At 37.7% G+C, this 14,104-nt stretch overlaps 2 protein-coding genes across 2 annotated transcripts; both read right to left on the minus strand.

Moving 5' to 3' along the window:
• Nucleotides 1-1,065: 1,065 nt before the first annotated feature.
• LOC146474775 (uncharacterized) lies at nucleotides 1,066-9,416 on the minus strand. The gene is made up of 8 exons (XM_085116516.1): nucleotides 9,360-9,416; nucleotides 6,042-6,733; nucleotides 5,464-5,556; nucleotides 5,103-5,195; nucleotides 4,558-4,731; nucleotides 3,741-3,838; nucleotides 2,927-3,063; nucleotides 1,066-2,323 (listed from the first exon to the last, which is right to left on the minus strand). The coding sequence occupies exons 1-8, from the start codon at nucleotides 9,376-9,378 to the stop codon at nucleotides 2,268-2,270; spliced, it is 1,362 nt and encodes a 453-aa protein (XP_084972642.1). The 5' UTR covers nucleotides 9,379-9,416; the 3' UTR covers nucleotides 1,066-2,267.
• Nucleotides 9,417-9,778: 362 nt separating this feature from the next.
• LOC146474776 (major facilitator superfamily domain-containing protein 12-like) lies at nucleotides 9,779-12,352 on the minus strand. The gene is made up of 4 exons (XM_085116821.1): nucleotides 12,260-12,352; nucleotides 10,495-11,025; nucleotides 10,011-10,119; nucleotides 9,779-9,925 (listed from the first exon to the last, which is right to left on the minus strand). Exons 2-4 carry the CDS (start codon nucleotides 11,013-11,015, stop codon nucleotides 9,779-9,781), a joined length of 777 nt encoding a protein of 258 aa, XP_084972947.1. The 5' UTR covers nucleotides 11,016-11,025; nucleotides 12,260-12,352.
• Between the last annotated feature and the right edge of the window lie 1,752 nt (nucleotides 12,353-14,104).

Genomic DNA, 14,104 nt, shown 5'->3' on the forward strand with positions numbered 1-14,104 from the left:
TGCTACCTTATGTCCACTCGCACAACTCGTACGAGTCGACAACTGATTGCAAAGGCCCTACTGCCTTACAAACACGAGCTGATATTTTATAAGTCTCTGTAATGAGATGCATTTTTCTACTCGACAATTTACTTTGTCGACTCGGCAATGCTCTTGTCCACTCGCACGACGGCGTATGAGTCGACAACTGGTTGCAAGGGCTCTTCTGCCTTACAAACACGGACTTATTTTATTAAGTCTCCCTATGAGATGCATTTTTCTACTCGACAGTTTACTTTGTCGACTCGACAATGCTTCTGTCCACTCGCACGACTCGTACGAGTCGACAACTGATTGCTAGGGCTCTTCTGCCTTACAAACACGGGCTGATATTTTCCAAGTCTCCCTAATGAGATACATTTTCCACATTCACCCCTAAAAGCAACATCATATAATTCCACTAAAATTCATTTACCTCACCACTTGCACCAAACTGACCAGTGGAACAATTGTTTCACGACTCGTACGGGTCGTAAAGGCACTTTCACGACCCGTAAAGGCACTTTCACGATCCGAACAAGTGGTGAGTATTGGACAACCTTTCTACCCTGCGAGCAGCCGTTTCTCCACCGGGCGCTACGCTACAAAAGGGAGAGAAACCACCGCGAGCAAGTGGTCATTTCTAAGTCTCCCTCGCAGCCGTTTTTAGCTATTTTTAGTTGCGTGACGACACTAAAAACGTCTGCGAGGGAGACGAGTAATTTTTCTTTGATTGAGCCGCTGGCCAGCGCTATGGATGAATAAATTAACTTGGAACTGGTAAGACCAGTTTAAAAACTAGTTTAGGCACTTGTGCATGCGCTTAGCCTAATAACTGCTGCGTTAAAGCGAACCTGCTGTTCAGCAGTCTTCTCAAGGTGAGTTCTCCAGGGCTTAAAATCCTCAGGGATAACTAGTCGAACACAGGAGGAGCGGGTGGCTCTTTTTCTTTTTTTGAAAGCAACGATACTACAACAATTATTTCTGTAGTAGCAAATTCAAAGAGATGAATGTTTTGGTCCCCAAATTGCACGCGTGAAAACTATTATCATGTGGTAGGCAACTCGAAAATAGCTTTCAAATTTAATGAATTCTTTCGAGCATCGATCAGTAATTTTTCCTTGTTCTACGTGTTTCAGGGATAACACTGATACTTTAATCGTTTCCATGAGATAAGAATTTGTGGAGAAATGAAAAAGTTGAAAAGTTGGTTTTGGAACAGTGAAATTAGTTCCCATCACACTTCGTTTTTAAACCGCTCGTTCGTTTCAATCGCTCCAAAATTTTGCAATTTGTACTGTATTTCCTTTTATTAACGTTTGTTTAGAGAATAGAATTATATCTGTAGGAGCAGTATTCACAGAATTATGAATTTTCAAATATTTTTACTTGGACCGCCAAATTGCACGAGTGAAGAATTTTATGTAAGTAGCAGGCAACCCGCAAGTTGTTCGCTTACACGATTTTAATTAATATTAAAATACATTCTTAAATTCTTCACAAAAGGATAAATTGCTCTTATTCTACGTGTTTCAAGCTTAATACAGATACTTAAATCTTTCCCAAGAGGAAGCCGAAATCTTAGATGAATTAATTATCTCCTCAATAGAGCAAAACTGTGAACTTGTTCTAACATTAGGTTTTACGTTACTCTGTGTCGCATTAAAAATACACCACCAATTAAGTTCGTACTTATTATAAAAACAAAAGTTTCCAGTTCGCGTAATAAACAATACAAAAACAAAAAAGTTTAGTCTCTTCAAGTATTCTTCCTTTGAGCGCCTCACTTTCTGAACAGCAGTTGGCCTAGCCTCCGTTGTTTCGAATAAATTAAAATCTCCAATATTTTTGCAAACAAGTGGTTTGTTGTTCACTAGGATCTTCTTCACACAACAAATGTGAATCACCAGAGGACTCTGGGGACAAGAATGCATTGCATATGTATCAATATTGGAGGCAATTATGAAAGGCGACGACGTTTTTTTGGCAGCGTTTACCGCGCAAATTTGGATAAAGTGGTCAAAGCGGAGCAACTTGTAGCTGAATCTTCCTCTAGTTTAGGTCAGAAATGGACTTAATAAAACAACTTGAAAAATGCAAGGATGATCGCACAGCTAGTATTTTGATAAGATTGCCCAATATTTCGGTTAGCACAAAGTAACCTTCATAAGGATTAAGAAAAGCTAAGAAACTTTAGTTGTTAAATCATAGACTCCAATGAAATTAAGACTGTTTTCTTTCCCAAGCCGTTAAAAGCGGGTGTCTGTGACTTCGTCAGTCTCCACGTTGACGTTTGTTTCAGGACCTGTAATTAAAGACATAGTTATAAAATAAAGGAGATCACAATATATAAAGTACAGCTCACAAAAGAAAGATCCGGCTGAAGGGTTTTTGGTACTTAGACAGAATTTTGTTATTGGGTAAAATTTCCTTGAATGAGGTCACTGTTTTAAACCTTTTTATAACGACGAAGCCCGAAGTCAACCCAAAGGAACATTCCAAAAAGAACTACAAGCGTCGTTTAGAAATTTAGATCCTCTCATAACTAAAGGTACTAGCAAAATTGGATGATTACTGTTAGTAGTTGGATTTTGTGTATAGGGTCAAAAAAGCCAATTTTGTCCACTGAATAAATGGAAACATGCAGTGCCGCCTTCCTCCACATTCTACCTCTTGAGACTTCTTAGTTATGAAGTGTAATTTAAAAAAGATAGCTAACGAGTTAAACGTCACTTGATTGCAATTAGTTAACTTGAACGTGCCCCTGTCATTTCAGTACAAAAGTCCAATCAGGACTGATTTCTGATTTAAAGTATTCCAATAACTACTCTTTCACTATTTAACGCAATTAACACTTTGACGACAACTAGATGTATTTTCGGCCCTTCGGGTTAAAAGTAAGCCTTACCATGTCGCTTACAGGTCGTTTTCGAGGCTTGGAAAAGCAAAACAATCAACAAGCTCAGAGCAGCGAAAGAGCCTGGCACGAGTGAAAACACGTGACGTACATATTCACCACACTCCTTGCAGTCCTCAGATGTGTTACTACAAAGGAAAAATAAACGGAAAGAAATAAGCTCTTGATTGGAAAAAGGTAAAGCCAAAGCAGGTGGAGGATTGTCAGTATTTAATTCATTTGGTAAAGTACGCAAATCATGAATGAAAATTAAACGATAAGTACGAAAATGTTTGTATATTGCACTTTTCTTTGTAGATATGTTGGCGACATACTACTCCAAATCAAACCTGACACGGTCAAACTCATCCTAGACCTCTTTCACAAGTTTGACAAGAACATCCGCTTCACTTTTTATCTGTCTGAAAACACCACTTTCCACTTTCAACATCTCAACTAACTGTAGTCGCAATCTACCCCAAGACACCTTTACCTCTGCCAGAAAATTTCCTGCATAAGAGCATTAGTCGACAGTATCCACAGAATCTGCCTCCTTAATCTACTTAAATTTGAAATTAAACAACTCAAAAAGATCATGTCTTAGAACAACTTCCCTTAAATTATTGCAAACATAAACCCCTGAATTAAAGAGCAGATATCAACACCAACGACAAAGACTCCATAACCATTTGGCTTTTTGTCCACAATGAATGAACATATTCGGGTTTCTTTCATTCGCTATGATATACTTTAAGTGTAGTCTTCCTGTTAACAAAATCTCTCCTTTTTCGTAGATCATTTTTCTAAAATCAACGGAAAAATTCACCTTCCTTGAGGAAACAAGTTCTGTATGGTACTGATAACTGCTCCATTAGATAGATATTGCATCAAGCTCATGAAGCCATATACGACACCAGATGTACCCTGAAAGAAACATAAACACAGTAAAAGCCAGAAAATGGCTAGAATGAAAACAATAATAATAATAATAATAATAATAATAATAATAATAATAATAATAATAATAATAATAGTAATGGCCTGGTGTTACAATAAGATCCTGGATTTTGCTAGCCGAATCTGCACAAGGTTTTTTTTTATTTTTATTTTATTTTTTTAAAGGTGTCTCCGACCAGCGGACCTAAGATGTCGGCCAGATACCTGGCAATGGGCAATGGCATGAGAAATTCTGCCAATATTTGACACTAGGAGGTGATATTTCTTATGGATAATTTGGAGACCAACAAATTTCGGAACCTCTTCTTTGGTGGGGTACAATAAATTGGTTATACGCACCAGGATAAAGAAACCGAAATGAAACACCTGAGGTCAGTCCTCCAGAATAATAACTACAAACCTTGAATTTTTAAGACCCCTCTAGGTACGACCCACAAACCCAAAAGGCACGACAAAAAAAGGCGGTTCCATTATCAGCGTCCCTCTTCCCTATATGAAAGGAATTTCTGAGCAGCTCACACGAGTTTTCAAAAGTTTTAAGAGTTAAAAAGTATAATGTTCTTTAATAAGAAATAAAAAAACACAATGTTTCAGTCCAACAGACAAAAGTTAATAAAATTTTCGATGATGTATGTTAGTCCATGGAATTCATAGTTGCCACCCAAAGGAAGAGCCATGGAACTCACCTTGTTTTCTCCAATAAGATCTGCTGCGAAGCTAAGTGAATTAACAACCATGGAAGAAAATCCAAATCCCAGTAACACAACGGCGGGGTAGGTCATGACGCTGTTGGACTGGTTGATGAAATAAAACCAGACTCCAGCACAGATCACGAGAAAGGCAGCTGAGATGAAACACCACTGAAAATAGAAAATAAATTGTTAAGGTTGTATTCAAATTTAGCAGAATTTAAGGGGAGGGGGACCCTTTAGTTTCGACGCACAGAATTGTAGTAACTTATAACGATGGTGAGACATATTTTGGGTAGGACCCGTTCGTAAATAAAGTTCTTGGCCTTTTGCGTGAATTTTACAAGCGACAAACAACTCATTTAGTTTACATTATAATTATTCAAAAATGTATCTATAAACATGACGACTAACGATTTATGATGTAACGTGCAGTTCTTAAATTTCAAGATACTAAGAATAACAGAAAATAAGTTTCTACCTCAATAGAATAAAAGAGTTATTTTATTAGGTGTATTTTTCTCAGTTTCTAAAATTGTTACCTTGCTTCCAATTTTTCCAACAAGCTTGTTTGTGATTCCCGATGATACCGATGCACTGATTAACATTATCAGTGAAAGATAAGCAATGGCTTCCTGTAAAACGAGACAGTGAAGTTTGTTGTTAGCTTTTATTATCATCAATATAAACATGTGGATCATCCGTCCATACATAGGTAGATTAAAGAATATATTTCATTTTGCCATACGCCTGTTCAATCTTTTTATTTACCACATTTTGATGTCTTTTCCAAGATCTATTACTACGCATAGCCTCTGAGGCCAATTACAACGTACATAGAATCTTTGTTTTTTCTAAAAAAAAAAGATAAAAGGAAAAATAAAACACGTCAATTGTACATACTTTTCCAAACGGCACTGTGTAGATTAGAAACAACGGCAGATAACCGTAGGAGGAATTCTGCACAATAATTGCACCCGTGAAGATTACTGCCACCTACGTAAAAAAAAAATCACTTGACTTTAGTAACTTTGAGGCCACTAACCCAATGATCTACTGAAGCAGGGAGATGACAACTCTCTTCGGTCAGGTTTTTATACCAATCTTTTAATTCGAGCTTTGAAGCTGAGATTGGCCAAGAAAGTTCCATAACATTACAACATGTCTTACTTATTTTGGAAAGTGTCAGTTTGGTGTAAGTCGAGATTTATTTGTATGATTCAAATGAGCTTAAAAAGGGAAAAAACATGCCGCATGTGGGAACATCGTATAATATGCTATATTCCTACCATTTGAGAGAGAACGTTTATCGTTGTAGTTCTCCTGCTTTTTTATGAAGTGCAGGTACTGAAATATTTCCCATGTTAGTTCAGCACACTTTTGAACGTTTTTGAAGTCATTTTCCGTTTTCCGGGGTCCAGTTTCCCCAATAAAGTAAGAATTTTCAATCACTTCTGAGCCTCAGTAAAATGTGTTATTACCTTGTAAAGATGAGGATCCTTAAGCCAGGCTCTTGCTGTCTTTGGTTCAGCTGAAACTGAAACACCAGATTCAGGGTCACCAGAGCCAATGGAAGGTTTGCTGTTCATCTCGATATCTGATGATGAAGGCGGACCACAATTAATGTTCAGTGAATCTGGGGTAGGGCTGCTGCAAACCCCTTTACAGTTTGTCTCTGTGTGTTTGCCTCTGATATCATCTGGATAACATGGTTTCAATTCTGCGTCATCAAAGTCAAGTCCTTTATTTTCAACACCGCCTGTTACTTGTACGCAGATTGTTGTTCCACCACAGGTCTCCGTTTCATCCGTATTTTGTGGTTGTTCATTTATAGCGGTATCTTCAACTCCTATTAATGCGTAGACAATACTCCAAAGAACGCTTATTTTTCGCTTAGCTGGTAGTTGCTTGACTTCCTTTAACATTTGGTCATCATTCTGAGCTGGTGTTTCGGAGTAAGGAAGCACATTTACTTCCGTATCCTTGGTTGCAGAAGAAAATTCCTCGTTGCTTTTATTCCTTTCCTCTTCATTTACAGTAAAGAGGGCGTTAATAAAGTATTCTGCAAAACTATTTTTTCTCGCAGGGTCCTCTCCCTCGGCGAACGCTCTTCCGCTACCCTTAACGCTATCGATAAACCTGTTCCGAATTCTTTCCTTTGGACAATGCACATCTAAAAAATAAGAAAGACAGGACTATTACTCCTAATTAACAAAGGTTTTGGGTAAGATATTTGGTAATAACAAATACAAACAACTGCTCGACGTTCTCATAACGCCATTGTCAAGTTCAAATGTTAAGAGCCGTTAAAGCTCTCAAGCAAGATTTTTTTTCCCGGTGAAACAAATCTTCTTATTATCTTGGTTAAAACCTCGATTTTCTATGCCCTGTTGAATGCGACAATTATCTCGTCGTCCGCCGAGCAATGGGAGATCTGGGACGAGCAGGAGCTGTGACAAGCAAAGCGCAGCAGAGTAATTCTTTGATCGAAATCAGAGTGGAAGCCTTCTTTGGACAAATTTCATTCAGCCGAAGTTACAGTCTGACCAAACATAATCTCGTCCTCTGAGGCCAACGCAACTCCTGCAGTTCGCAAATAAATTTGTAATAAAGCCTTCGTAACCTTAGCTTTGCTTAGTTATGTTTATCTTGATCATGAAGGGACTGCTCTCAGAACTTTCAATGGCAACGGACGAGATTCATTTAGAATCGAAACTGCAGTCTTGCCTGAGAAACAACACTAAACACTTGTCAGAAGAAATCTCTGAAGCTTCCTAGAGACAAGAAATTTAACGACTGTTTTAGCTTCGAATATCTTCCAGATGCGAGCTAACGCACAAAACAGTGGAGACGCATGTCAGCACTAAGAACATATGTGGCTAACAGTGTCAAAGTCTATCGGAATAATTCGCAAATGTAAGTTCTACTTGTCGACAAAATCTCTACGAACATTATATTTTTCACTAGTCTACCCATACTTTTTTTACTGCAACTTAGTTTGGGCCTCCACAAATCTAGCCTTGTTTGTCTTGAAATTCTTCAGAAACGAGTGGTGAGAACTATAGCTAAAACCCATTTCTATGCACATACTCATCCAATCTTTATAAACCTTGGTATTTTAAAACTTCATGACATACACCTATTTCGATTAGGTTTATTCATGTACTCTTACCAAAACTGTACCCTTCCTTTAAAATTTGACTGTAAATTCACCTTACAGAAAGAAATTTCCTCTCTTGGTATCATACAAGAAACTCTCATTTATATTGTTTGCCTCTTTGTCGAACTAACTACAAACAATTTTCCGTTTTTTACCAAGGACCTAAATTTTACAACTCCTTGTGTACCGAAATCGTCAACTCGTCCTCCTCTGTCTCCTTTAAGAGAGCACTTAAGGCGTTTTTCTGTAATAACTATTAGTAGTTTTCATACAAATGTGTTTAAGTATTAACTTTTATGCAGCTTTTCTTTTCATATTGTATCCTTCCGTTCTACATTGTAATTGTATGAAATTGTAATTGTATCCGTCGTCCGTTGTTATCTTTTTCTTTTTGATTTCACCTTGTAAAACAATAACTGAGGAGACCCAATTAGAATTAGCTTCATAGTTTCCTTTAGGTCTCCTCGCCATTGTTAAATCTATTTCTAATTTTTTGTTTTTGTTTTCATTATATTTGTTTAATTTAATTTTTTATATATATTATATATATATAAAAATGATACTTGTCTCGAAGCAACAGAGCTGAAAACAACTGCAAGAGGCCAAAGCTCTCGAAAGCGAGAGACAACAATGATCAACTTTGTAAAGACGTTGATCTGTTAGACTGTCATTTACGTGATAACGAACAGCCAGCAATCTCACTCCAGATAAATAGCATAAAGAGTAACGAATGTTACGGATCCTATGTCTTCATAGATTACATATATTACTTATATTTAGCGCTGTCTCATAAAGACGTGGATCTATTAGACTGTCATATAGGTGATAAACGAACATTCTGCAATCTCACTGCGGATAAACATGAATCACGAGTGACGAAATCCACGGATCCATGTCCTCATAGATAGCATTTATTTAGCGCTGTCTGGTATCTTGCAGTTAATCCAAGCCGGTAATTCTAAACAAATGCCACAGAGCTAACCGTATCAACTGGCCATATGAAAAACTTCTCGTAACGGCTCAGAATGATCATTAAGAAGCCTCCATTCAGTATATTTGAGTTTTTCCCTTCATGATCAAGATAAACATCTGAGTAAGCAGAAGGTATGAAGGCTTTGAATATATTTGCGAACCGGCAGGAGTCTTGTTGGCCCGTCAACACTTTTTAACCCACAAAATCAACCCATCTTTTTCGCTGTCTCTTCTGTTCTGGCCTCTCATTTCCATAGTATGGAACAGTTTTAAGGGATATGTCCTTTGCTACGTTCTTTACGTTGCGACAATTAGCACAAACGCACTGGTGTGGCATTTTTGAAAAAGTTGCCTTAGCGCTTCTACACTCGAATTGCAGAGAAATACGTGCGGGAACCTTGAGATTCCATGGTGCGAGTTCTCAAAATGACGCCACATACGCCATATGCGTCACTAGACCCATAGTCCTAAAAACACGGCCTTGAACGACAATGGTGCCTTTTTAAACAGATTTTCCATATTTCAGTAGGGCACCGAAGATCGAGGATTTAACCGAATCAAAAAAAAAATTGTACTGAAATATCAAAGGAAATAAGAGGATTTGTTTGAGGGAATTTTTATTTTTAGGGGCAAGGTGCACTTTAATCGGATTTATAAGCTAGCGTACCTATTCCTATGCAAGTCATCGGTTGTAGAGGGGAATGAATGGGAATAAAAGAAGATTTTCTCTGCAAGAGAAGAAAACGCAATAAAGTCAGTTCAGTACGGTATAAAAGAGCAGACAAAAATCAACCAAAACCGTGAAACTAATTAAGCGAAAGCTTTGGAGAGAAAGTTCTCTTTGTGACTTTAGATCAATTTCTTAATTTCCGTGCTTCGTGAGTTCTTTTTCAGAATAAGGCGTAAAATTCACTCAAGTTTATAATAACATCTACTGATTAAATTAATCTTATCAACCGGTGTCTGGCTTTTTCCGATATTATTATCGTTTCAATGGTACATTCTTTGGTTTTCTTGTGTTTGTTTGTCTGTTTAATTTAGGTTTTATTTATTTGTCACAGTCTGCACAGTAAAATGGGATCAAAACTACCACAATGTATACCTTACCATAACGTCACCTGCGTTTTTGGTGGTCGATGCTCTCTTGACAAGTTCATCAAGAGGCTCTTTGGTACCAAACTGGAAAATCAGGGAAAATACCAGACTAATTCCCATCAAAACTAGGATCATCAACTGCAAAATAAAACAGAAGAATCATGGTTTATCTTTAGGTTTACAAGTTATTAAGTCAATTCCGAACGTAGAATCCATAAATTACCGTGAAATCCGTGGAGGTTTCTGATGAAAAATGATCGTTGCTGTCTTGTCCAAGAATTGCCCACGCCACAAGAAAGGTCCCAATACCACTCAGGAACGAAACGGCGACCCTTTAACAGAAAGAACGACATTCGGTGAATATTGACACATCTTTTTCGCCAAAAACTGAAACTGGTTCTTATAAACCGTCTGAACGGTTCAGAGGGGTATCGCCAGGGCACTGGTTCCGTTCATTGCCACTTACATTTGGGGGTTGAATACTTAATGATTAGTCTTAAGACCACGGAAAATGGCGACAATTTAGTAAATAAGTGTTCCAGAAGGACTTGAGCGAGGCAGTTAGATAGTTTAGTACCTTTCATCCTCTCTTGTTTAGAACGAATTAAACGACTATATACTGTAGTTATTTGTTTATTATTATTTATTTGTGTATTTATTTGTTTTGCATGATTTTTTTTTAAGATATACTAACTGACATAACAAACCTCCATGCGTTCAATTCAACAGCTTCGGCTTGATCTTTTGCAATGACAGGAATGACGGAAAGGTGACCAATTTCTATTAAGCTGAACGAAAATGACAAAATTATGTTCAGCATTGCGACGTATATCATCTTTTGCCACTCTCCACTATCTCTTGGACAAAGGAAACACGGGCTAAAGTACAGCGGTATGACGATTACTCCTATCACAGTTCCAATCAAATGCCACGACTTCCTTCTTCCAAGCTTTCGCGAGAGCAATGGGATGTTGATTTTATCAATCAAGTACGCGTCCAGTGCCGATGATGATGCCATCGTGATAAACCCGAACAGCATCAACCAGCCAGCATTGACTGCGGAGAGACCAAGTATCTTCATGAAGAAGACCAATCGAAATGAATAGAGGAGCTGATTGGTTATGTCATTCATCACGTGACCCACTCCACAGGCAAAGCGTTGGAGAAGAGGCCTTACAGATTTCAGGTCCACTTCGGTGTTTCGACAGCATAATTTCGATGCTCTCATGGTTTGAAACCTGTGAATTAAATTTGGAAGAACTCAGATTTGGATTTGTTCACGAATAGTTCAAAAATCCAACAAAGAAGTAATGACGTTACAAAAACTGAATTGCTGAAAGATGGAATTTAATTCGAAAGAGCATTGAGAAAACGTCCACTAAGCAAACGCTAGCTCTTTGTCGTAATTTTCAGCTGTGATGTGAGCACTTTTCACGTTTTTTCGACCGTCTCTTTCCAGACGGCTAGTTCATGAAATCCCATGATCAGATCACAAATTCCAACCTCATTCTCAGGACCATTGCTCTTCCTTTATTAGAGAGAAGCCCTTGGGCGGGAGGTAGCGCAAATTCTTATTTTTTTATTTTTTTTTTTCATTTAATTTGTTATGTCAATATGTTTTCCGAAAACAACAGCGTTGTCTTACCTGAATAAATTCGGAGCCTGGTTTCCGAGTAAAGTTTATGAATTTGGCAAACTATGCTTACTTTTACAGCGCCTGTAGTTTGACTGGTCAAATCGCAGCTCATAAATTATGAAGTTGCTTCAAAACATTCTGAATTTATCTTGATTGGAGGAAGACATTCCACTTGTCTGGAGTGGGTCACAGGAACTCGTCTTACCTTTTCATGTACGTGCTCAACAAGAATATTAAGTCTGGACTACAATATTGCCAATACTGTTGTTTATTAAAAAAAAAAAAGTGGTTAGAGCTAGCCTTTACTTGTGTCTTATACATAACTACTAGAAAGACTATTTGGATAGTGGAGCTTGGAGGTATCTGTGGAAATTCACAACTCGAAAAGGAACACGAATGCCCGCCATTTCTAGACTTATAGACTGTTTGGGACTACAGGACTTAGCTTAAAACTTGACGTTTTTGCTTTTGTCGCCACGCAAACTATTGTTGGACTGGAGTTTATACCTTTAGTTTGCTTTTATTTTTTACGTCCCCTGTCAGTTTGGCGGATTTTAACACCAATGAAAAGCGAATTATAAAGTTCATTTGACTTCGATTATAAACTAGTGGCGGATTACAAGTTTTTCAAACACTTTTGGCATCTATTCTTAGATACAAGCGATTTAAAGCGAATGTTTTACTGCCTTATTCTTTAATGCACAACATAAGTCTGAAACAGCCTGAGCAACGTTCCTCTTCAGATGAGCTACGTTTTGGAGAAAACAGCCTGAGCAACGTTCCTCTTCAGATGAGCTACGTTTTGGAGAAAGGGGCTAAAATTAGAACACACTTACCTTAAGAAGAAATACCTAGTTCTTCGTGCAGTTTGTACCAATTGAGGTCGATTGACTGTGTCCACAAGTGTGAATAAAAGGTTGAATGAACAAGTTGCCAACTTAAATGAAATGAATCTTGTGAATAATAAAGGAAAGTAGTGGTCGGTTAATTTTCCGTAATCTTGGCAGGAACTGTCAACTGAAGTCAAAGGTGTAACAGCTATTTTTGTTTTCTTTTGTGTTTTATTGTTATTAAATGTTCATTTGCATAAATTAATCGATATCAGTCTTTATTAATCACATTGGCAAGGTTGGAGGTTTAAGTGGATTAGGTATCAAAAAGCTAGAATTTGTTGTTTAAAATTAAAATAAAATTGTCTGGTGAAATGAACTTGACTATTAAGAAGTGTAAAGTCTCGTAGTTGCCAAATATAGTATGTGAACTCAAGCAGCAATGTAATATGCTCAGTCATCTATCGGAGGAAGTTGGAAATCAACAGAAAGTCAGATCGACTTCCTGTCATCTCAGAGTGTTTGTTAACAGTCGATTCGGATTCCTTAGCTGTGGTTGAGTTTCCGAAAACGTTAGTGACTAACGTTTTCGGAAACTCAACCACAGCTAAGGAATCCGAATCGACTGTTAACAAACACTCTAAGATAACAGGAAGTCGAACAGTGTTGGTATTTCGCACTTTTAGGCGGATGTTTGCCCTACAAAAACAGTTAAAGAATTAGATTTCCAGTGTTAAGAAAGTTACAGACATTACAATTTAGTCAGAATTTTAGAGTCGGCTAAGGATATCTGAACAGTTTCTAGCATTCGTTTGTGCCTCTACATCATCTCCAGCCACACTAAACTACGCGATGACGAACTTTTTGGCGAAAAGTTATCCAGAAAGTGATGGCCGCAACTTTAAGTTCTTTTAGCAGATGATGTAGAAATTCGGTTTCGTATTTTTTTTGTCTCTGTAGGTTGTTTGCATTGCCGCCATGTTGGTAGACAAAACAAACAAAAAATTGCTCCCGTAGTTTGCATAAAAATGGCAGTTAACTCCCAGAAGAGAAAAATCTTATTTCGTCTTCCGGTCCACCAACATGGCCGCAAAGACGTCACATGCAAACCAGCAATACATTTAAATTTCTTGCCGTGGAAGTCTCATGATATTTTTACTGGCTCACTAGGTTAAAGTAAGTGGGACGCCAGCTGTGGTTTTGCTTTTATGCAAAACCTCCTTAAAAAGAGATGAAGGGTCTATAAATGAAGAGAAGGTAATTAGAAGCAAGGACGTGAAGTAAGGCTCACGTTCGCAGTTTGTTTACTTGTGTTCTTCACGGACAATTGATCCACTGATAAATTAATTACCGTACATGCGTAAGAAAACGTGATGAATACCCTCTTAATGTCGCACATTTAACCTTGTGTGTTTATGTTGTTTTTTGCCAAACCTCAATCAAGAGAGCTGAGAGGTCTATTTTTGGTAAAGGTTGTCTTTTGATAGATAATTAGAAGGAATGACGTAAAATAAGGCTCAAGTTCGCAGGTTGTTTCTTTGAGCTCTTCACGGGAAATTGATCCACCAATGAATTAATTACAGCGTATGCGTAAGAAAACGTGATGAATACTCAATCAACCTTGTGTGTTTATGGATTTTTGGTTTCTCAGTTAAAACAACACTCAGTTGCCCATTGAGTCGCGCCAGCTGTTATCGTAAAAAAAAAAAAAAAAAACAAAAACAAATGCCGCCTTGCTCCTTACTCCGGCCACTTATGCAAGCCCCCTCTTAAAAAAAAGATGAATTTAAACTCCAACGCTTCAACCACTGCACCAGAATTTTTTTTTTTTAAAGCAAATTAGTTACAATG

Source organism: Pavona decussata, unplaced genomic scaffold, assembly GCF_977016875.1.
Source record: "Pavona decussata unplaced genomic scaffold, jaPavDecu1.1 SCAFFOLD_87, whole genome shotgun sequence".
Classification (NCBI taxonomy): Eukaryota; Metazoa; Cnidaria; class Anthozoa; order Scleractinia; family Agariciidae; genus Pavona; species Pavona decussata.